At 44.6% G+C, this 21,923-nt stretch overlaps 1 protein-coding gene across 2 annotated transcripts in view; it reads right to left on the reverse strand.

The window, feature by feature from the left end:
* The window catches only part of TENM4 (teneurin transmembrane protein 4), a 2,219,108-nt gene that overhangs the window by 79,338 nt on the left and 2,117,847 nt on the right, over positions 1-21,923 (reverse strand). For both annotated transcript variants that reach the window (XM_074955672.1, XM_074955678.1), the window contains 3 exons: positions 19,994-20,113; positions 11,748-12,009; positions 7,816-8,083 (listed from right to left, as the gene is read on the reverse strand). In XM_074955672.1, coding sequence (XP_074811773.1) covers positions 7,816-8,083; positions 11,748-12,009; positions 19,994-20,113 — 650 coding nt within the window. The remainder of the gene's footprint in view (positions 1-7,815; positions 8,084-11,747; positions 12,010-19,993; positions 20,114-21,923) is intronic.

The following is a 21,923-nucleotide window of genomic DNA, read 5'->3' on the forward strand; positions in this document are numbered from 1 at the left end:
TTGTAGGTATCTGCCAGAAATAACTTTATTATATAAGAGCATAAACCTTTTAGTGCCTCCTTTTCAGACCCTGCCTCTAATTTCACCCCCACTAATCAGGTAGGGAGGCAGTTAAATTCTAGCTGCAACTAACTGTGAATGTGAGATGGGGGACAGGTTGAGGCCTTCATAAAAATCTGGCCCTCACGTCACACTAGGTAGGTAATTATTTCTCTCTGAATAAGGCCCTAGCAAATTCATGGCCATGAAAAATGTGTCACGGACTGTGAAATCTGGTCTCCCCGGGAGGAGACCAGCGTTTCTCAAATTGGGGGTCCTGATCCAAAAGGGAGTTGCAGGGGGGTCACAAGGTTATTTAGGGGGGTCACGGTATTGCCACCCTTTCTTCTGTACTGCCTACAGAGTTGGGTTGCTGGAAAGCGGCAGCTGTTGGCCGGGTGCCCACTTCTGAAGGCAGCGCCCCGCCAGCACCGGTGCAGAAGTAAGGGTGGCAATACCTTACCCTGTCACCCTTACTTCTACACTGCCGCCTTCAGAGCTGGGTGGGTGGAAAGTGGCAGCTGCTGACTGAGGGCCCCGCTCTGCAGACAGCAGCACAGAAGTAAGGGTGGCAATACCATACCATGACACCTTTACTTCTGCGCTGCTGCTGTGGCAGCGGCTCTGCCTCCAGAGCTGGGCTCCCGGCCAGCAGCCGCCGCTCTCCAGCTGCCCAGCTCTGAAGGCAGCGCCGCCGCCAGCAGCAGCCCAGAAGTAAGGGTGGCAGTACCACAACCCCCCCTACAATAACCTTGTGACCCCCTCCCACAACTCCTTTTTGGGTCACGACCTCTACAATTACAACACTGTGAAATTTCATATTTAAATAGCTGAAATCATTAAATTTATGATTTTTAAAATCCTGTGACTGTGAAACTGACCAAAATGGACCGTGAATTTGGTAGCACCCTAACTATGTGTTATCTGTACATGTTGCTCCATCCAGAGCATCACTTATGCAGTGTTACAGGGTCTCATAAGCCTCAGCAGGTCACGTCAACCAGCCTCTCTCAAGGAAGCTTAGCCCCATGTATAAGTGGGAATAAGAGACTCACTCTCTCTCTCTGCAGACTGAGACAAAGAGCCCCCTGCTGTCCTCCTGAGAGGCATATCTCCACTCAGGCTGCAAGGGAGCAAAGAGGAGTCTAGTTGCAGGGCAGTAGTTATCCCTGAATTGCTCCAAGGGCAACAAGGAGGAGCAGGGTCAGGGGTGGATGTCTGTTGTTTTAAAACAACAGTGGAGACACAGGGGCAGGGGGGCTCTTCATCATGCTGTTGCCATTGCCAAGGCCTGATCTACTCCTCCTAGATGAACTCTATTTCAGAGCTGTGAGCTAAGGACCATGGCTCCTTTAAAGATTCCTCTGGCTGACTGTCGATCAGACAGGGAGCAACTAGCTGCGGCACAGAGCAGTCACTATGCATGCTCAGTGCCCCCCCGCCCCCACTCCGATATCCTTTCTCCTGCAACGATTGACAGACATGGCATTTGGGCTGAGGGGGCTCTGTGATGTCCGTGAAAAGGGGAAGGAGCTGTAGCCATACAAGTGTTACATGGGCAGCACAGAGGAAGCTTCCTCTTTCTGTACGACTTCAACTTCTTCAGCTGCAGTGTTAGGGAAAAGTTAGCACATGTGACTCCATTTTGGTTTGGGGCCCACCATTGTCTAAAAGCAAGCACATCATACACCAGGAGGAGTGATCCTTAGATACTGAATCCCTGTGAAAATCCTCCTCCTTGTCTCCAGCCTGCCTTGACTCCCAGTATCTGTTTTTTGTCAGTCTCTAACTCCCCATCTCTTGGCCTTTGATGTGAGGCCTCCCATCCTGATAATAAAAGTTACTGATGCATGGCTTTAGGACCATGCTGTGTAATTAACATACTGCTTTAGCACGAGGAATGCACCAAGCAGGGATAGGTGGTAGATAAGAAAAGGGTTTGTTTATTGGCTAATGTTTCCGATGCATGAAGGCAACATGCTTTGCTAAAAAGTATATAACCTTTGTATAATCTGTATTCAGGGTCCCCTCCTGGCTAGCAGGGGGGCACCACGCTCGAGCATAATAAACTTAGTGTCTTTTGGGAACTCTGCAGTTGTGGACTTTGTTTATGTGCCTCAGCCTAGATTCGAACTGTGCGTGACCTATCAGGTATAATTCGCAGCATTGGTGTGCGTGTCCTACCAGGTATAATTCGCAGCAGTTGTGTGCGTGTCCTCTCAGGTGTAATTCGTAACAGTTTTGGCGACCACGCAGGGACTCTAGGCTCGCCCCAACAAGCGAGACTACACTCCTCCTCTCGGACAGCTCCAGCCGGCACAGGGTGAGTTCACCTTTGAGAACTCCGAGGAGGGGGGGTGTGAGCCGTCGCTTAGGCGATAAGGTGGCACATTTGGTGTCCTTTTGGTAGCCCATTATGGGTTCTGGGCAGAGTGTAAGTAAGGGGACCCCTTTGGCTGAAATTCTCGAGAATTGGGGGAATATTTCTGGTACCCATGGGTTAGGTAAAAAAAAAAAAAGCTGTAATCTTGTGCAAGGTTGAGTGGCCAGCACTAACAACTCAAACACCTTTTGACTGGCCACCGGATGGTTCCTTTGCTGGGGAAAAATTAACAGCGCTTAGGAAAAGGCTGGAAAACAAAGCTCCAGCCCAGGTGGATTATTGGTATGTATGGAACAACTGGGCTTATGCGCATGCGAAAGGACATCCTCTTTCCTCCTCCTTTTCTTATTCATCTCAGGGGTCTCCAGCCCCGCTCTGTGCTATGCCTGCTTCTGCCCCTCCTCCGGCTTACCCTCGGCTTTCTGACTTATGCCAGTCACCTCCTTGCTGGCCAATTAGCCGTGCTTTCTGTCCAGGTGACAAGCCTCATGGGGGGAGGACTCGGGTAGCCCTTGTAAGAGAAAATATTTAAGAAAAAAGACCAGGAGGGCTGGGGGCTAGTTAAGCAGCCTTGTTAATTTGTTAGTGAAACAAAGCTGTGCTCATGGAAGGGACAGTTCAGAAAGAAAAACAGGATTGGGCCCAAGCGGGCAGGCAACAGATAGAGAGACTGGAAAACACGTTGGAAACTTGGAGGTCATAGTGGAAAAAGAGGAGTAAATAATTACAGGAATGGAAAACATAAATCCCGGAATAATACTTGGAATGGTAAAATCTAAGTTAATTGGGTGTCGTTTTGGGAAATAAGCAAGTGATTTAAGAAAGGAAAGTAAGAAGTTAACTCTGTAGTTGCTGGAAAGAATTAAGCAGTTGAACTTTGTGAAATACTGGAAAGAAAAAGAATTCTTGGCTTTTTTGCAGCCATTTTGGAAAAAATGGGCCCTTTTCCAAAGAAATGCAATTATACAGTGCTACTTAATTAATATCTTATTAGGCTCCAAGGGGCTACAATAGGTGGTGTCTTCCTTTTCAGGTCGCTGTGTGTTTGACAGCAGGAGTTAAAAGTAAAAGGCAATCAAAAGTCTGGTAATGTTTATTGTGCCCTTTTTAAAGTAAGAATCTTTAATCTGTGGATCCAAAAGCAAGCTGGAAAGCATTTGTTTTAATGTAAATTACCTAACTGATAAGGTAGAGGCCACTGAAACCTGGGCTGCCTATAAAACAACTACAAGAAAATATGGGTAATTCCTCTGTTTTGCCTGCAATTAACAAGGGTATTTGTATAAAAAGGAAATATTTTAAGCAATGACTGACTGCCCAAAAGGGGTAGATCTGTGGGGTTTTTTTGTCTTTCAGAAAATCAGAGAAAACTGATGCCAGCTGAAAAGCAATTCAACATCTCATGAATTTACTGGCACAATAGGAATTCTGTTCTGTGTTCTATGTCCTGTCTTGTGGTGTTTGTCTTGTGGCCAGAATTGCTGTGTTTAATTTTTCATAGGACAGTTTAGTTTAAAACTAAATAGAAGGGTTAAATCAAAATGCAGATACTTGTTTTATTCAATTTGGAATACAAAGTGTTTGGATAATATCAAAAAAATGTGATATACTAAAGTTTAATACATTTGCTTAAGTAAAAAAAAAAAAATTCATTGGCCAGATCTTTTAATTGAAAAAAATTGTTGTTAAAATTTGCACACCAACAGTCTTTGGAAGCAAGGACATGAAAGGTTAACCCACTCCCCATATTATACATGAGATCCTTCTGACTACCTCACATTTCTAGCCAGAGGGCTGGGGAGGGAGGAAAGCTATTGGACACCAGAGGTTGTACCAAGTGGACTCCTCAAAAGTGGGTGTGCTTGTCCTGGCTTGTTGCTCCAAAGCTCTGTAGTAAAGTCATTTTCCTGGAAGGGTGTATGTGGCATACATTAAACAATAAGACTAAAGTGCTGTATAGTGGGCAATGTACATGTGTTCCTTTTTAAACAAAGGTGTATGAGTAAAAAGTGAAAGTTTCCTTTGCAGGTTAATAAAAGCCAAGAAGGGGAAAAGAAATAAAACGGAGGACGAGCTAATTCAAAGCTGTAGCTGGCAGGCTCGGTCCAAAGATAAGACACTGGCCTGCCCAAGAATACTACTCACAGCTAGGATTTGGCTAATAGCCAAGAAAGAGGGGGGCTTGAATGTGCCCAAGCAGCTGTGAGATCTGCAACACACTGCCAGACCTTAATGAAATGTGTTAGGTCTCTGTATTTACAGGTAAAAGAAGTCCTGCTTCAAGAATCCTGAGCAAACCTGCCATTTGTTAAAACCAGGCGACTGGGTCTAAATAAAGGTCCATCAACAAAAGACTACTCTGGCCCCATGCTGGAAAGGCCCTTATTAAGTCCTGCTAACTACCAACACTGCTGTGAAGTGCCAAGGACTGACTGCCTGGACCCATGCTTCTTACTGCAAAAAGACCCCTCCACCTCGAGATGACTTCACTTCGACTACTGATCAACCTGTCCCTCCTTCTGGGTTTTTTTTTCTTTTCTCCTTTTGAACAGCAGAAAAAAAACCAAGGTGAAGTGCTAGTAACCTCTCCCTTGTCCACTGACAAAGCTAACCTGCATTCAGTATTTGCTAAAGAAACCAAAGCACTACAGGGTGACGTGCTAGTAACCTCTCCCCTGTATAATGCAAAACCATGACTGTTCCAAGAAAAAAGAAAAAACGCCTGCTCTGCTAAAACCACCAAAATCCAAGGATTCCTGACTGCAAAAGACACTGAGAATTGGCCTTAATGGCAAAACCGGAGCATTGTACATTGGCAGGGAGGAAGTTGCGGGATGTATTCTTGGGAACGTGAAGTGAAGTGGTGGGGTGGGTTTATTCCAGAGGCTGGAACCTGTGCTTGTAGGCAAGTATAAATACCAAAAACGCCTTACAGCCACGAACATTACTCCCACCATCTGCCACCACTCCTTTGCAGGTAAAGGTTCCTGGATCCATCATAGCTACGTTAAGTTGGCGCTGGGACCCGCACCTGACCCTGACAAGCCATTGGACGAGCCACTTCACGAATGAACACGACGACCAACCCATGGACTAAACTTTCCAGCTACTGGGACCTTCACAGCCCACCAGGACTTTTTGTGTTCCTGTTTATTGGACTTACATTGGGGGTAGTGTTTTTTGTATGATTTAAAGGAGGATGCCGACATTGGTATGGTTTGCCTGCGGGATTCCTCTCCCTATTCCCAAGTCCAATACAAGGATGGGAGGGCAATAGCTTCTTAAATTTAACCCGCACTATCGAACAGGGTGTAAATCGAACACAGTGTTGGATTTGTATTCATATCCCCCCACATATTTTGGTCAGGGGGTCCCGTTGGTAGGGGTACCTATCCCCCTTAATCAAACACTCCAAACTAAGCTATGGGCAAACACTACATTTAACTGGAATGTTACAATCCAAATATGGTCTATTGATATGGTGGCTCAGGGTAATTATGCTTTATGTGTGTCACGACGTAAGGGCATAGAAAATACAGTTTTTGTAGGGAATTTTGTGGGGTGCCAGGACACCACCCAAATCAGCTCTGGTGCGGGAGGCCCCTCTACCTACTCCAGGACCCCGTGGCCAGTCCCCGAGGGGTCTGGCTGATATTGGTTATGCAATCACACAGCCTATAAGGTTCTCCCAGCAGGATGGTGTGGTCCATGTACCTTAGGGGCTATAGTACCCGCCGTAACAGTACACCAGAACCTGACCCGGGGAGAGATCCGCAATCTAGTATGGAGGGACCGATAAAGTATTCCTTTAAACCCCCTTTCTCAATGGCCCAAAGGCTTTCACTCCTTTGTGCGTTGGTTTCTGCCATGGTTGGGAGTAAGCGAGCTGGAAAAAGCTATAGTTAACATTTCAGCTGCTTTGGAACTAATGGCAAATGCTACTGCAAATGCTCTATCTGCCCTTCAAATTGAAGTCACTCAGCTATCCCAAACTACATTGCAAAACCGCCTAGCCCTGGATTATCTCCTTGCAAATCAAGGCGGGGTTTGTGTTCTGGTCAACTCAAGCTGTTGTGTATTTGTAAATCAGCACCATAGGGTGCAAACTAACATCCACATCCTCAAGCAACAGGCAGCCCTATTCCACCACATCAGCCTCGACACTACCAGCGCCAAATTCCAGGAGGTCTGGGACTGGCTCACCTCATGGCTACCGGATGTGGGTACGTGGGGACGGCATATTTTGTATTTACTTTTTTTGACTGTTATTGTTTTTGCGTTATTTTTGTATGCCTACAATGCTGCAGTATGTGCTGTCGGCAGTTGCTAGCCCTGCAGCGCGGTTACTCAGCCCTGATATAGCTTACTGACGTACAAAAAAAAAGGAACGACTGTTAAGGAAAAGTTAGCACATGTGACTCCATTTTGGTTTGGGGCCCACCATTGTCTAAAAGCAAGCACATCATACACCAGGAGGAGTGATCCTTAGATACTGAATCCCTGTGAAAATCCTCCTCCTTGTCTCCAGCCTGCCTTGACTCCCAGTATCTGTTTATTGTCAGTCTCTAACTCCCCATCTCTTGGCCTTTGATGTGAGGCCTCCCATCCTGATAATAAAAGTTACTGATGCATGGCTTTAGGACCATGCTGTGTAATTAACATACTGCTTTAGCGCGAGGAATGCACCAAGCAGGGATAGGTGGTAGAGAAGAAAAGGGTTTGTTTATTGGTTAAGGTTTCCGATGCACGAGGGCAACATATTTTGCTAAAAAGTATATAACCTTTGTATAATCTGTATTCAGGGTCCCCTCCTGGCTAGCAGGGGGGTACCACGCTCGAGCGTAATAAACTTAGTGTCTTTTGGGAACTCTGCGGTTGTGGACTTTGTTGATGTGCCTCAGCCTAGATTCGAACTGTGCATGACCTATCAGGTATAATTCGCAGCATTGGTGTGCATGTCCAACCAGGTGTAATTCGTAGCATTTGTGTGCGTGTCCTACCAGGTATAATTTGCAGCATTTTTGTGCGTGTCCTACCAGGTGTAATTCGCAGCATTTGTGTGCGTGTCCTCTCAGGTGTAATTCGTAACAGCAGAGCCAGCTGGCTACAAACCACGGTTGGTGCTGGGTTCAAGAGCTGGTGCAAAGAACACACAGAGCCCGATTCTCCATTGCTTCACACCTTGTGTAATTGTTTTACAGACGTAGAGGATCACACAATGTGCAGGGCAATGGAGAATCAGGCCCACAACGGTTACGCTGGGATGACGTTCTGGAAAAGGCAGTGAAGGGAAGAAAACATAAGAGCAGGATATTCTAGGATAAGTTTGTATTCTGCCACTTAACAACTTCCTACATGCAAGATGGAAAGAGAGGAATGTGTTCTGAGCTTACCAAAGGCTTCTGACAGTCCGTACACTTTCTGGCTGTAGACATCCGTCTTGTCCCAGATGAAATAATAGGAGAGGTCCGGGGCAGCTGCAAACCACTTTCTAAAGAGGCGTCCTTCTACGGCAACCATAAGGTGGACTTTCATGAGGTTGAAGGGGATGGTGGGATGAGTCATGCTGATCCTTAAGACTGACTTATAGCCAGCCGTGCGGCTGCTCAGGTAGCTCAGCTTTAGTTTGCTGCCGGCAATGTTAATCTCCTCTTGCAGGGCCTGAGGAAAAACAGCCAGGTGGTGTTAAATCACCACTGAGCAGACACTAAAGGCAGCAAAGTTGCAGTTAATCAGACACTTACATCATTAGCAAAGCTCTCTGAGAAGTTTCTAAACCATTTACGAGGCATCAACTATAAAATATTCACGATGTACCGGGTTATTCGTGGAGGCCAAGGAATGTCTCTCTGGGTGATTTCTGCAGGGGGTGGGGTGGGAAAGGAGGCTTAAAAATGCTTACAATGGGATCCAAGCAGAAAAAGGCTCCAGCCATCTGTAACCAAGATGCCCTGAGCTAGGGCCGGCTCCAGCTTTTTTGCTGCCCCAAGCGGCGAAGGGAAAAAAACAAAACAAAACCAAGCCTGGTTGAGCTGCCGCCGAAGTACCACCGAAGAGGAAGAGAGGGACTGCAGGGCCCGCCGCCGAATTGCTGCCGAAGACCCGGACGTGACGGACGGAGTGCCGCCCCTTTCTATTGGCCCCCCCAGGCACTTGCTTCCTTCGCTGGTGCCTGGAGCCGGCCCTGCCCCCAGCCAATGCTCCCCTTTCTCCGCTTTGCCCCTATACCTTGCTGCGTTCTGTTGGTGACAATCTTCATCTCCTAGACTCTTTGTGAGACACTGAGCCTTATTTGTCCCTGTATCCCTCCTCCTGCTGCTAGTTCACCCGGTTCCTGCCTATCCTCTCCCACCCTGCTCCTGTCCCCTCTCTCCCCAGCTCCAGCCTCACCTCTTGCCAATGTCCCGCCATCTCTGCTCCTTTCTTCCCCTCCTGCCCTTTGTCTTCCTTCTGCTTCTATCCTTCCTCATCTCCTGCCCCTGCCCCTGTTCTCTCCTCCTAGCTCCTGCTCCTACCCCCCCTCCCTTGAGCTCTCCTCTCACCTTATTCCTTGTCCCTCTGGATTCCAGGCATCCTGCTTCCTCCTCCTCCTCCATGCTGTCTGGGCACCAGCAGGGGGAGCATTGAAAGCCCAGGAGAGAAGGTTTTCCTCCTCTCAGTCCCAGTGCCCAGTACTACTGCAGTCCCAGCCAAATGGGACAAGAAACTGCAGAAAAAGTCTTGCTCAGCCCTAGCTGCCCTGGGGATTGTGCGTGCTCAGTACCAATGGAATATTCAGAGAATTTGGCTGCTAAACTCTCACTAGTCTCTACAGAGCATACATGAACTGAGATTTTTGGGAGGGTAAAAACTTGACTAGTTTAAGGCAGATTTTCTGGGGATGGCAAAAGGCACATCCTCGAAATTAGGGTGGGCACCCTGCCAAATTTCCAGATCCTGCTCCAAATCACAAAGGTGCAAGAGCTTCTCAGTGAAATGGCTGTACGATTTTTTTTTTTTTTAACGTGGGCACAACAGTGTATTTTCCCCCAGCCTTGTTCTTGGAAAAGGCCGAACCATTTAACTGGAACTTCCCTCCAAAAAACCAATCTCAGACAGGCAGCTGGCATAGCAAATGTATTAGCAACTGAAAACAGAGTCTTGTCACGGAAAGTGTTGGGCAATGTGAACTATAGGCATTGCTGCCTATAACAATACTTCTAGCACTTGCACAGCACCTTGGATATTCAAGGATCTGAAAAAATGCTTTATAAATAAAAACCAGTCTTCAGAAGATCCCTACCCATTTTATTGATAGGGAAAGTGAAAGACAGAGGAGTTGAAAGGATTTGCTAAAGGTACACAGTCAATGGCAGAGCCAAGAATAGACCACAGGAATCTGAAATTCTTTTCAGTGCACTGCTCTAACCACTAGACTTGACCCCTGTTTGTTAGAGCTTTACACAGCCTCAGTTGTGCTGGAATGCCCCTCGCATATGGGCTTTAGTTATAAATAACCACCAATCTGGGAAATGAAGCTCCTAAGAGCGGCTGTTTTGGGCTATTATCGAAGACCTAATACTTTTTCAAGTGATAACTCACAACCTCTGAGCACAGCAGCACTTGACAAACTTATGCATTACGGAAGTTAAAGTACTGTTGCACCACGTCCATAAATATTTACTTTATCTAATGCAGTCTTTTCAATTTACATACCTATGTACTTACGAGGGTGAAAAATGGCAGATCTGGGAAAACCCAGGAATTTTAAGATAGATTTTGCAAGTTTAGCAACAAACTATGCTGGCAGCAGGCTCAGTCAGAGACCAGCTGAGCAGCAGTACAAAGAAGCTGGTCCCTTTCATCTAATCTGTCTTCACATACAACCCCTATAGGAAAATACCGGCTAGAAATAATTGCCACCGAGGTATTGTTTTGCAACGTCTGGTTCAATTCGGTGTATGAAATGTTTACTTCTCTCTGCCACAATTGACTTCTCTCTGTCCCTATTGACTACCATTTCAGACAAGGAGTCAACTGAGCAGTAAATACACATCAAACAAATGCCAAGAATATATTTAAAAGGATCCTGCCTCAAGAGGTGGTTCAAATCTTAAGGATCCCAAGATCTTCCAAAATGGTTGCATATTGTGCTTTGTTGCATTTCATGAGCAATACTGTCCTGGTGATGCACACCCACAGAAAAATGGCATTCCAGGCATCCTGCTTCCTCCATCACACACCTACTCCACTGAGCGAGGAAACTATTACTCTGTCCAATTTCTTCAGCATGACACACATAATACTCTGACCCAAAAACTGATGAGAAACAAAGACATTTGAATACTGTCAATATGCCTTTTGGATGACAGATTAAAGTAAGGTTCTGACTGCTTGGGAATTAGCCCTGATGTCCCAGCAGAAATTTAACTTAAGAAATTATCATTCTGGTTACCTAAATTCCCCTTTCAGTTGCACGACTCTGTTATTCTGTTCTGTACATTTAAATAGCTGCAACACTGTACTCCAGAGATTGCTGCATTTCTGAGAAAGAGCACTGGCATTTCAGACCGCTGAGTACTCTGGAATCCTCTGTAAATGTATTATGACTCTGCTTTGCAATATAATAAGCATTCCTATATCCCTCAAGGAATAAATGTGATTATGTCCATTGTATCTAACATTTCTCTATTGAAAAGTGTGTCTAATAGAATGTAATGGTAGAATTTCAAGCACTTTTCCACTGGGGAGTTTTTATACTATATGTTACACAATGTGGGATTATGGAGATGAAGGCAAAATTCGTATTGAGTTCAATGGGGCCAGGATTTCACCCCAACAATATTTTCTTCAGGTTTGAAGGTTGAAAGTTATGTTCCCAAACTTTGGGAAAGTTCAATTCCAAAATTCTGCCCCAAAGCAGAACAGTAGCATTAAGCATTTTAGCAGTGGGTGCTGAAATGTACCCTGAAGGTCTGTTACCTCCTAAAATGTGTCCCACAGCCACCCTGTTCCTGTAGATGGGAGGTGAGGACAAAGCAGAGCCAGTGCAGTTTTTGCTGCTGGTGAATAAGCACTTCATTATCTATCTGTCAGAGATTAACAAAACCAAGCATTATGGCCTTGCGTCTATTTTTGATTTTAAAAAGTATGTAAATGTACTGTGTAAAGTAGGCAAGGACTCTAGGCTTCTGGAAAGCTGTGAAGCCCAAATCAGTGTCACAAAATGTTTTAACAAGTACAGAAACAGAATAGGATGCACACTCCTGGATGTGCATAGCTCCATTTGCACTGCTCCACTTGACTGCCTGGAGCAAATGTTTCACTTTAGAAAGAAGATTCATACCTGAATTTCTGGAACAATGGGGCCTTTCTCCGAACAGGAACTTGCAAATGCTGTCAGGGGGGACGGGGAGACCACGGGGTTGGGACGGGCAAAGTTGCTGAGATCACAGCTTGGAATCTCATTCTCTTCATGCCTCATGACTATGGTTTCCATTACAAAAAAGCGATCCCAGGGCAGCCAGAGCGTGTGTTCCTGAGTGATGAAGGGAGCCCGCTCGAAGTGTAAGATAATGGAAATCCCACCATTAGTGACGAGATCAAAGCTGTTTTTAAGAGACAAAGCAGAAATAAAAATAAAACAAATGATACTTGGCATGTCTAGAGCCTTCCAAACAGGAACCTCTCTGTGCAAATATTAAAGGATTAACCCTCACAAAACCCCCGTGAGCTAGAAGTATTATCACTCCTATTTTACAGATGGAAAAACTGAGGCACAATGAGGTTAAATGACTTGGGACAAAGTCATACTGTAAGTAAGTGGCAAAGACAAGAATAGAACCCCTGGGTCTTGACATTCAGTCAAGAAATATAGTTATTAAAGCACACTATCTTCTTTTTAAAAGACAAAGTTTATGTTTGTGATTGTTTCCTGAGTTACTGGACCTCAAAGGTTTTATTTACTATTTCTAAAAACATGTTTAGGATCCAATATCAGTCACAGATCGCATGGACTTGCACATTTAAATAAACTATCTGGAAAGCAGTTTTTCCTTCACATACCTGCCGAGACTTCAGTTCTGGGTTATGTTTTCCCTGCAGCCATTGCTGATCTCACTAACATACTGTTTTATGTATTAGCGACAGCCTCACCCACTAGGGCAGGGAGAACATGGATCAACAAAGAAATCATTTTGGGACAGGTGAGTGGATGGAGAAGGAGCTGATTTTACAGTAACTGGGTTTAAAATGTAATGGTCTGATTTTCAGAGGAGCTAGATTCCCACGGCTCCCACGAAGGGGAGCTCAACACCTCTGAAAATCAGACCCTGCATGGATTTGGAATTTTTATCCCTAAATATGCACCCTGTGCTGTACAAACACAGAAATAAAAAGATGGTCCTTGCTCCAAAAAGCTCATAATCCAAACTGCCCTTGCTTTGCTTCTTTGTAATTTATAGCGAAGGCATGGAACTGTTTCGGTTTGATTTTTTCCCTTGCTTGTTTTTTACATTAGAACTTCACATCTGGAACAGAAGATTTATGGAAGATTTATGAAATGCTGTAGAAGTAATGACACGATGACATCACAAGAGCTAAGAAAGTGAAAGTAGAGTAATTGAAATGGAAAGGGGTTTTAGTAAGACTTTAAAGCCATTGGGGTTTTTGTTTCTTTGTTTCTACATCTATTTAACTTCAATGCCTAAATAACATTTTGGATAAAGGAAGTCTTTGATAGATAACACCCGTGCATCTTCAATTAAGGTGTTAGGCTCTGAGTTAAAATGATATTTAAACATGTTCATAACTTTTAGCATGTGAATAAACCCATTGATTTCAATAGTACTACTCACATGCTTTGAGGTAAGCACATGATTAAGTATCATCCTGAATACCTTAAGGGCTTGTCTACACTACTGCTTAAATCGATGTAACTTACGTTGCTCAGGGGTGTGAACCCCCCCGCAAGTGACATAAGTTACATCGACTTAAAGCGGTGTCTACACTGTGCTATGTTGGCAGAAGACACTCTTCCACCGACACTGCTTCTGCCTCTCATTGAGGTGTAGTAATTGCATCGATGGGAGACAGCGTGTCCTCACTAGACGTGCTACATCAGCACAGATGCATCGGTGCAGCTGTGCCGATGTAGCACGGCAGTGAAGACAAGCCCTAAAGTGCCCTGAGACCCCCAATAAATCCTCAAGCAAAACCAAGAAAGTCCAGATTTGGTGCAGGTGATATTTCTAAAGAGAGAGAGAGAGAAAAAAAAAAGCAGAAAACCCCCTTTTTTTAATTAATTAAAAAACTTTCCAACCTTCTTCACAGATCACAGAGAAGCAAAAAAGAGCTCAGTGACATTTTAAAAAAACTCTTAGCAGGTCACCGTAACAATTCGTTTTTCCATCCACGATCATCATTTGGATGTCTCCTAAACGCTGCTTAGTGAATGTAGTTATGAAAAAAAAGTTATTCAAGTCCACAGGGCATGGGGAGAGCATTTTAAAAGCTCCAGATGTGTAAGGTGTTTATTCTGTAACTCAAGTGGGGGCGTCAACTTCCCAGACCTATGTAACTCGGCTTTTAAAAGCCTAATGGGTAACTCATGCCCTGGCTTGCTAGCTAGCTGAACAGCATTTGTGCTTTGATGAGGACATTTTTAACAGTCAATTAGCATTTGGCAAGCCCTGCTACTAGAAGGGAAAAGCTCACTTCACACAAGGCTGAGCACTAAAGAGGGCGAAAGAAGGAAGGGATAAATGTAAAAAAAATTACGTTCAACAACTGTTGGAAAACTAGGAATGGTTTATTTATAGAAACGCCTCTGCTTCTGTCATTGGTGAGCGGAGCTGCTAGGAGCCCTGGGCTCTAATGAGCTTTGGTCAGGCATGTTAGCCTGCAGGGAAAAAAAGCTTGCTTCTCCTGTGGACGCGAAACCCAAGCCAGAAGGGAAGGCATCGATCTAATGTCAGACTCAAGCAGCTGTGAAAACACAGAGGCTTGCATTGTATGGCAAGAGACACAGTCACTCATCAGCTACTGTTTCTTGAGTTACGTGGCTTAGCCTGGAAGGGTATGAATATAGAGCATTTTGGAGCCCGTGGCAGCAAACCTCTCAGCTTGGGATGATAGAGTTGGGTAGCGGGGCTCGCACTAGCGTTCTAAAAATAGCTGTGTAGACAGCGATTTTAAGTTGCAGCTCAGGCTCTGATGCTTAGGAAGGGAGGCGGGCTGGGAGGCTTGCTCCCGCAGGCTCCAAAATGCTATGTAGACATACCCCAAGTTGCCTAGATTAAAAAAAACCCCACAGCAGTGAAATAAACATTAGTATAATTAAAATTCTCTTCAGGAGGAGAGCCCTAAATAACGCTTTCAGGTGGGCTGCTGATCTCAGGGATGGGTGGGTGTGACACAGAGGCTCCCTGGCAAAGTGTCCCCTGATCTTTGCAAACAAGTCTCACCTCAGACCCGACAAACTCACTGCACCTAACACATGTGTTGTGGGATACTTATCCATAAAGAGTAGCATGTACGGTATCTACAGAACACTTGTAACTGGTCAAAATGCATAATCATTGCGAAATGTATGTGCAGGTGAATTGAAAGCACAATGTAATTATGCTGAAAGTATACTTTATGGACTTGGAGTAAAAGTTAATCATCAGGGGACAAAATATCTCAGCGATGGCCCATCCTAGCTGGAGGGAGTTGTTACCCCGCCTTGGTTAGCCAGCGATGTAATGCAAGGCTCAATTGTCTAGCCTTCCTCCACCCCAAGCCTTTCAATGGAAAACCATCAGAGACAACTGCAAACAATTAAAACCACTTGCAAATAAAAAAGGAACATTACAACAGCCAGAGAATCCCACCAAGCCGCAGGACATCCTTTTCGACCTCCTCCTAGCACTGGCCAAAATGGCTATCTACAAGACCAGGGAGAGGAGGTTGGCTGATGGGGTTTCCTGTGACTGCGGGGCCTATTTCCGATTCTCCGTCTGCTCATGCATCTGGGCAGAGTTCCTCTGGGCGGCGCCCGCTGGCTCCCTTGACACCTTCAAGGAGGAGAGGGTGCTGTCCAGGGTTCTCTGCTCGGTGTCCCCAACAGGTTCCCTTCGTTTAGCCCTGTGACCTCACTCCTGTCTCTGTTATATCTTTAGTTGTCCCCAGTAATTAATTGAGATCCTGGACTTTGTGGATCCTCCCCTTAGGCTGCGGGAGATCCCTTAGCAGTGGGCTTCTGCCCTCCCACTTCCAGGATCCCAGCAGGACCAGACTCCTGCACCCAACCGGTCTGGGTTTGTCACAATATATGTACACACACACAAAACAATAAAATATTATCTACATGGTTGTCAATTGAAATTTTTTCCCTGTTGACCTTATCTGGATGTACTGTACACCAGTCACAAGCTCATGATCTGTAGCTATTAACAGTGGCTTTGGTTTTTCAAAGCTGTCAACTTCTGACCATCTGGATACTTGACACTTCATGCATGTTTCACACTGGAAAAGCAACTTAAAAAAAAAAAAGACAAAAGACTGTTTCAGTATAGCACAGAGTGGAGAAAGGCACTCTGTATCCTTTCACCTTGGGGAGCAGAAATGTTCCCATGAAAAATTGGGTCCTGGTTCCTATGAAGCCAGCCAGCTCTGCAACAGACTGAACTTTTTTGGTGGGGGGGGGCACCTCTTGCTAGAGGCAGAGGATAACAAGGTGACTCACAGTCCTGGGTGCCCCGAGAACTGTCACAATGGGTTTTCTTCCATTTGCAAAAAGTCATATTACCTACATAGACTTATTGTTTTGGTTATCTTAGAAAGACACCCAAGGGACAGTCCAGTCCAGGATGTCCTCTGTTTATCCCCAGAACAGGCTCAGCAGAGACAGCTGCAGTGCACTAAGATCATCCAACACATTTCACAAACATCTATAAGATGGTCACAATTGCTTGTCACTACCCACTACCAGTGTGATCCAGCAATCTAGTGGTGAAAAGATTTATTTTAAAATATATTTTATAATCCATTACCAGGTCCTGAGCCCTCCAGTCCTTCTGTTAGCTTTGTGTCACAGAAAAGTCAGATATACAATAGTACATTCTGACAAGAGTTGGTTTATCCTTATGCCTCGGGATCTGAAAGTTTCATGATAAATAGTTTGAGAACACATTTGGGCCTTTAATTTATTCTCATTTTCTGGGGTTATTTAATGCAGCCTAAACTTGGATGAAATCCTGGATCCATTGAAAACAATGGGAGCTTTGCCACTGACTTCAGTGAGGACAGGATTTCACCCCTGGAGTCTACAGTTGACTGGTGTGACAACAGGATGAAACCCACTTCTAGTAAACCAGAATATAGTGAAACTATTTACAGTGAAGTAGAATTCAAGTCCTAATTTGTTACAGTTCATTGCAATTTGAAAATTGGAATTCCAGTTATAATGAAATTCATTTTAGGCCTTGTCTATACAAGAAAGTTGCACTGATTTAATTAGATCAGTTTAGAAACCAATTTAGTTGAATAGGCCCAATTCCCTTGTGTGAACCTTCTTATTCTGAGACCACAAGGGGGTTGCAGTGATTTAACGAAATTGGATTCTAAACTGATTCAGTCAAATTGGCCCAAATTGCTTGTGTAGACAATGTCTCAGGCTAAAATTGTTCTGTTGAAAAGATTATTAGAAGAGGGTCCTGCTGTTGTAAAATATTGAAGTATAGAACAGCAATTGTAATAGCAATAATGCTTTCCATTTGGAAAGCACGTCACATGTAGTATTTCATCCACAAACACCCCAGCGAGGCAGGAAGAAAGTGTTACCTTCATTTTAGAGGCAGGTTAATCGTGGCATAGGAAGATTAAGGGATGTGTCTAAAAGCTACACACTAGATCAGCAGCAGAGCTGTGACTAAAGCTCAGGATTTCTTGACTCCCACCTTGCACTCCCACCTTTAGACTCTGGTACCTCCAATATTTCAAGTGATTTTATAAATAGCTCTCATATCATATCAGTGAATAGTTAACTAATTTTTTGTTCTTTAAAGGCAGAATGCTTTCATCTACTCATACATTACGTCCCTCCAGTGCCCGCAGATGTAGTGTTGTGCCTGATCATGCAAGAAAATAGATGAGTGCATGTCAAAGACAATATTTTGGGGTCAATTATAGTCTCATTCTCATGTTTCAAGATCCTCAACAACGTAATCAGACTATTTGTTGAATATCATGTCCTGAAATGTTGTTAGCACAAAGCACCAGACCTGAATGACAGCACCACATAAGCAGAACATAATGAGGGGAAATCATAAGGAAGTATGCCTGACTGCAAGAGCTGTCTAACTCCACTCGTTCTGGGACTGGGGGGCTCCAGCAGTTACTGATAGGAATGCTAGCCTGGTCCTGGGACTTATTTTGATTATATACTCTACGTTCAGGCACTGCTGATCGCCGCCTTTTTATTACTTTAACTGAATCTAGTACTTGTGATCGGTGCTGGATTTACAGCCCTTGGCAGTGAGCTCCTGGGAGCAGTTCTATCCGATGCCAGCTGGCAAGGTTTCCCTAGGGAACATTAGCTAACTGGGAATTGGTGGAGCACACTGGCACATTGGCCGCACCTCTCCCTGCCCCGCTACACTGAGGGTGGGAAGGAGGTGGTGTAAGTCTAGCTTAACACGAGCTGAGAACTCCCCTCCAACAGGGCCATTCTCTGCTGGTGAGTAAGATGCCAGAGTGGTGCAAAGGGTCTGGATGGCGGCAGAGAGCGTGGCTGTAAGTGAACACAGGATTGAAGCGCTGTTTCACCTATCCTTCCTAGAGGCAGTCCCTGTAGAAAATTATTGAAGCACAGCCTGGCGTAGTATGGAAGAAACTTGCTCCGCTGTGCTGCCCGTACTGTACCTGCTCTGTAGGGGGTAAAAGTGATGCCTGTCCAAACCCTATGCAATGCTAGGCTCATTATTTGCTTATAAGCCCCCATGACGGATCAGGGCCGCATAGCATTAACACACTGCACAAATACAGAACAAAGGGATGGGCCCTGCCCTAAAGAGCTTAAAGTCACGCATCTGAAGAAGTGGGTTTTTTACCCACAAAAGCTTATGCCCAAATAAATCTGTTAGTCTTTAAGGTGCCACCCGACTCCTTGTTGTTTTTATAGTCTAAGTGGAAGACTATAGACAGTAGACAACAGGTGGAGACCAACAGACAGAGCACAAGGAAGCAATGAGCTGATGCTGGTCAGCATGAAAAACAGGGAGTTCCAGCGCATCAGCTGCCTACCTATGGTCAAGTTTTTTGTAGGCATTATTATTTTTACTTGGGTCGGCTTTGTGTCAGCCCTTTACACTGCAGTGCATTTGACCGCTAGGGCCCGATTCTGATCTCACTTGCCAATCGGGAGGTGCTCCCCTGAGGCTATGGCTCCACTACAGCGGCTACCGTGCCACAGCTGTGCTGCTACACCTGTGTGCTGCTGTCATGCTGTTGTGCAGATGCTTCCTGAACCAACGGAAGTGGTTTTTCCACCTATCCGAGAGGCGGCAGCTTGGTCGCTGGAATTCTTCTCTCGACCTCACTCTGTCCACGGTGGGGTTACGTGGACATCACTAAGTTGCACAGGGCATGATATTTTTCACAGTCCTGAGCGATGCAGCTAGGTTGCCCTAAATTTTAGGTGTAGACCAAGCCTGAGATTAATGGAGTCACACTACAGTGTAAATGTGAGAGATTCTGTATCTTTCGCAATAGTCTCTAAACCACAAGACTCGTGAAAGTACCAGCTTCTCTTGTAAGATATGCTCATTTAACTGAGATAATCCATTTTCCATGGAAACGTACCTATTACTCAGATTCTACTGCTGTATTTTCCAGTAGCTGGAACATTCATGAGAACACATCTTGAAAAGTTTCTGTGGTTCAGCAGGCACCAAGTCCCAGGGGAACAAGTCAAGACTACATAACACACATCTCTAGCAAGCGTTCATCTCCTTGATTATCACCCCACTGGCTATTCTAGCCAGGTCAATCCAAATCCTTAACGCTAGCGTCAGATTGGAGAGCTGTTAAAATCAGCAAAGCCAAGTCATTCTCGCCAAAGTGCTCGTGTTAATCACCATTAGCTAGAATATGTGCAGCTCCATCAGTCAGAAACTTACTCCTTATATTTAGCTTTTGTCTTTAAAAGAGAGCCAGTTAGTACTGAGAGACAAAAGACGGCCCAATTCAGTGATTTTGTTACGGTTCAGTGGAACTGTTCAAATTTTAACCACTTGCCTCTAGCAATACTGTATCTTACAGGTTTAATTATTTTTGCCCAATAATGTCTATATAAAGCAATGAAGAATATGCAGTTTGGGGCAGGAACCATCATTTCTTTATATGCATAGGCAACACCTAGCACAACTGAGCCCCAGTGCTTCTATGCACTTCTGTAATAATATCAGTATCAATATTAACAATAACACTAGTGTCTCCAGGCTGCCCCAGACGTGACTGTGTCTTTGCTAGGAGAATCTCTCTCCAGTGCTGGCTGCCCTATTTGCAGCTCTGGGTACTTACATACTGTAAAATGTATAGCAGAAACCATACCTGCCATCTTGCCTGCTGATTGTGTATCCAAAAAGAGGATTGTTGGCAAAACTGATGTTCACTCCAACTAGAGGGGTTCCATCTGATGTTATCACCTGACCTCGAATCACACACGCATGCCTGCATGAAGGAAAGAAATAATAGGGAATGGTGAATCATGTCAAAGATGGGGGAGTGATCCCCGACTTACCCTGCTGTGAATGCCTGCACACAGGGATACCTAATACGATCAGCAATAAAATTCAGTCTGCCAAATCATGCCCCCAGATGGAGGCACATAACTCTTGCTGACTTGGGTGTTGTGCACACACATCTGAGGGCAGAATTTGGCTTCACCTTTTTTCTACTCTTGTAATATTCAACCACTGGCAAATATACTGTTCTCTGCTATCTTCTCCTGTAGGGCACATGATACACTGACATGGCTGTAGCCCACTCAGCTTCATAGTGCCTTGACAGTACTGGTCTGATTAAGGACAAAACATGTTTTAGAACAGAGGAGGATGGAAATGTACTAAATACTGCATGGGCAGGTTTATGGCAATTAAGTCCTCTGATGATCAAAGAGATGTGCTGGCCTTGATGAGTCAGGTCTTCCATAGTCCATAAGGAAGTGTTACTGCTTTAGAGAAAATACGATGACAAATTTGCAAGGATCAGATGAATTCCCTACAGAATGTTTCAGCAGTTGAGCATGCAAACAACAGAACTGCCGACTGTTTGTAGATTACACCTACTCCATTCTACTCTGCACTTTTATGACACCTTTCCCCCAAGGATCTCTAAGTGCTTTACAACACCGATTAATTCTGTGAGGTTCGTATTTTACAGATAGGAAACATGAAGTCTGTTGGTTTTCAGTTACTCAGGATCACTCAGCAAATCTATGTCAAAGCCGAAGATAGAACACATAAGTCTCTATTCCAAAGTCTCTGTTCAAAGCCCTAGATTGTACATCTTACCATACAGCTATGCAAGGAGCTTCCAAAAAAGACAACAATCTTGTGTGTCTGATAGTGTCTGATCTCAGTGTCTATCTCAAGGTACTTATTTTTCTGAGTGATAACAATAAATTGTGGTATCTTTGTGCTGGCATAATATGACGTGTGATTTTTGCAGGCAATGTCATGCTAGCCAGCAGAAACTGGAAGCCAATGTTCCTACTGCTTTAGGCCCAGATCCCATGCTGGTGTAAATCACCAGAGCTCAATTTATGATCTATCTATTTGTCGTAAGAGAATTCAGTGGAGCCACACGGATTTACAGTTGCTGAAGATCTGGCCCTCAATGCGTAGAAAAGCACTTACACAATCTCTTATTACCATGGAAAACCACAGAGTCCACAAGTTATTGCCTAAGGGGTGCATCAACAAGGCAAAGATTGTATGGCACAGCGAGAACCAATATGTGTACCAAATAAGGATTTCACTGGATATTTATTCCACGACATAGAAGATAGACTTTTTAGTTGTCATGCCATCCAGTTACAGCAGAACTCTCCACTGATTAAAGTAGGGATTTTTGTGTATATGCTGATGGAAGGGTATGGCTCAAAACTTGGCATTTAGGTACACAGAAACAAAAGCTTCTGAACGTTCAGTTCTAGTATCTACTCACTTGATTCCTATGTCCCCTTTGGTCAGTCCCAGAAAAAACAGGATAAAATGCACCTGATTTTCTATTTCACTGATATTAGTTTTACTCTGGTGTATATCCAATGACTTCAACAGAATTACTCCTGATTCACACAGATGTGGAAGGAAAAGCAGTCCCATCAGTAAAACAATAATAATTTCTGTATTCCTTTGCACCTTCCATCCACGGATCAAAAAGCACTGTATTAACAATTCAGCTCTGTGACATCCGAGGACACTGGGTAAATGACCATCACTGTTTGACAGATGGGGAAACAAAGACACAGAGGACCAAA

This window comes from Natator depressus, chromosome 1, assembly GCF_965152275.1.
Source record: "Natator depressus isolate rNatDep1 chromosome 1, rNatDep2.hap1, whole genome shotgun sequence".
NCBI lineage: Eukaryota > Metazoa > Chordata > Testudines > Cheloniidae > Natator > Natator depressus.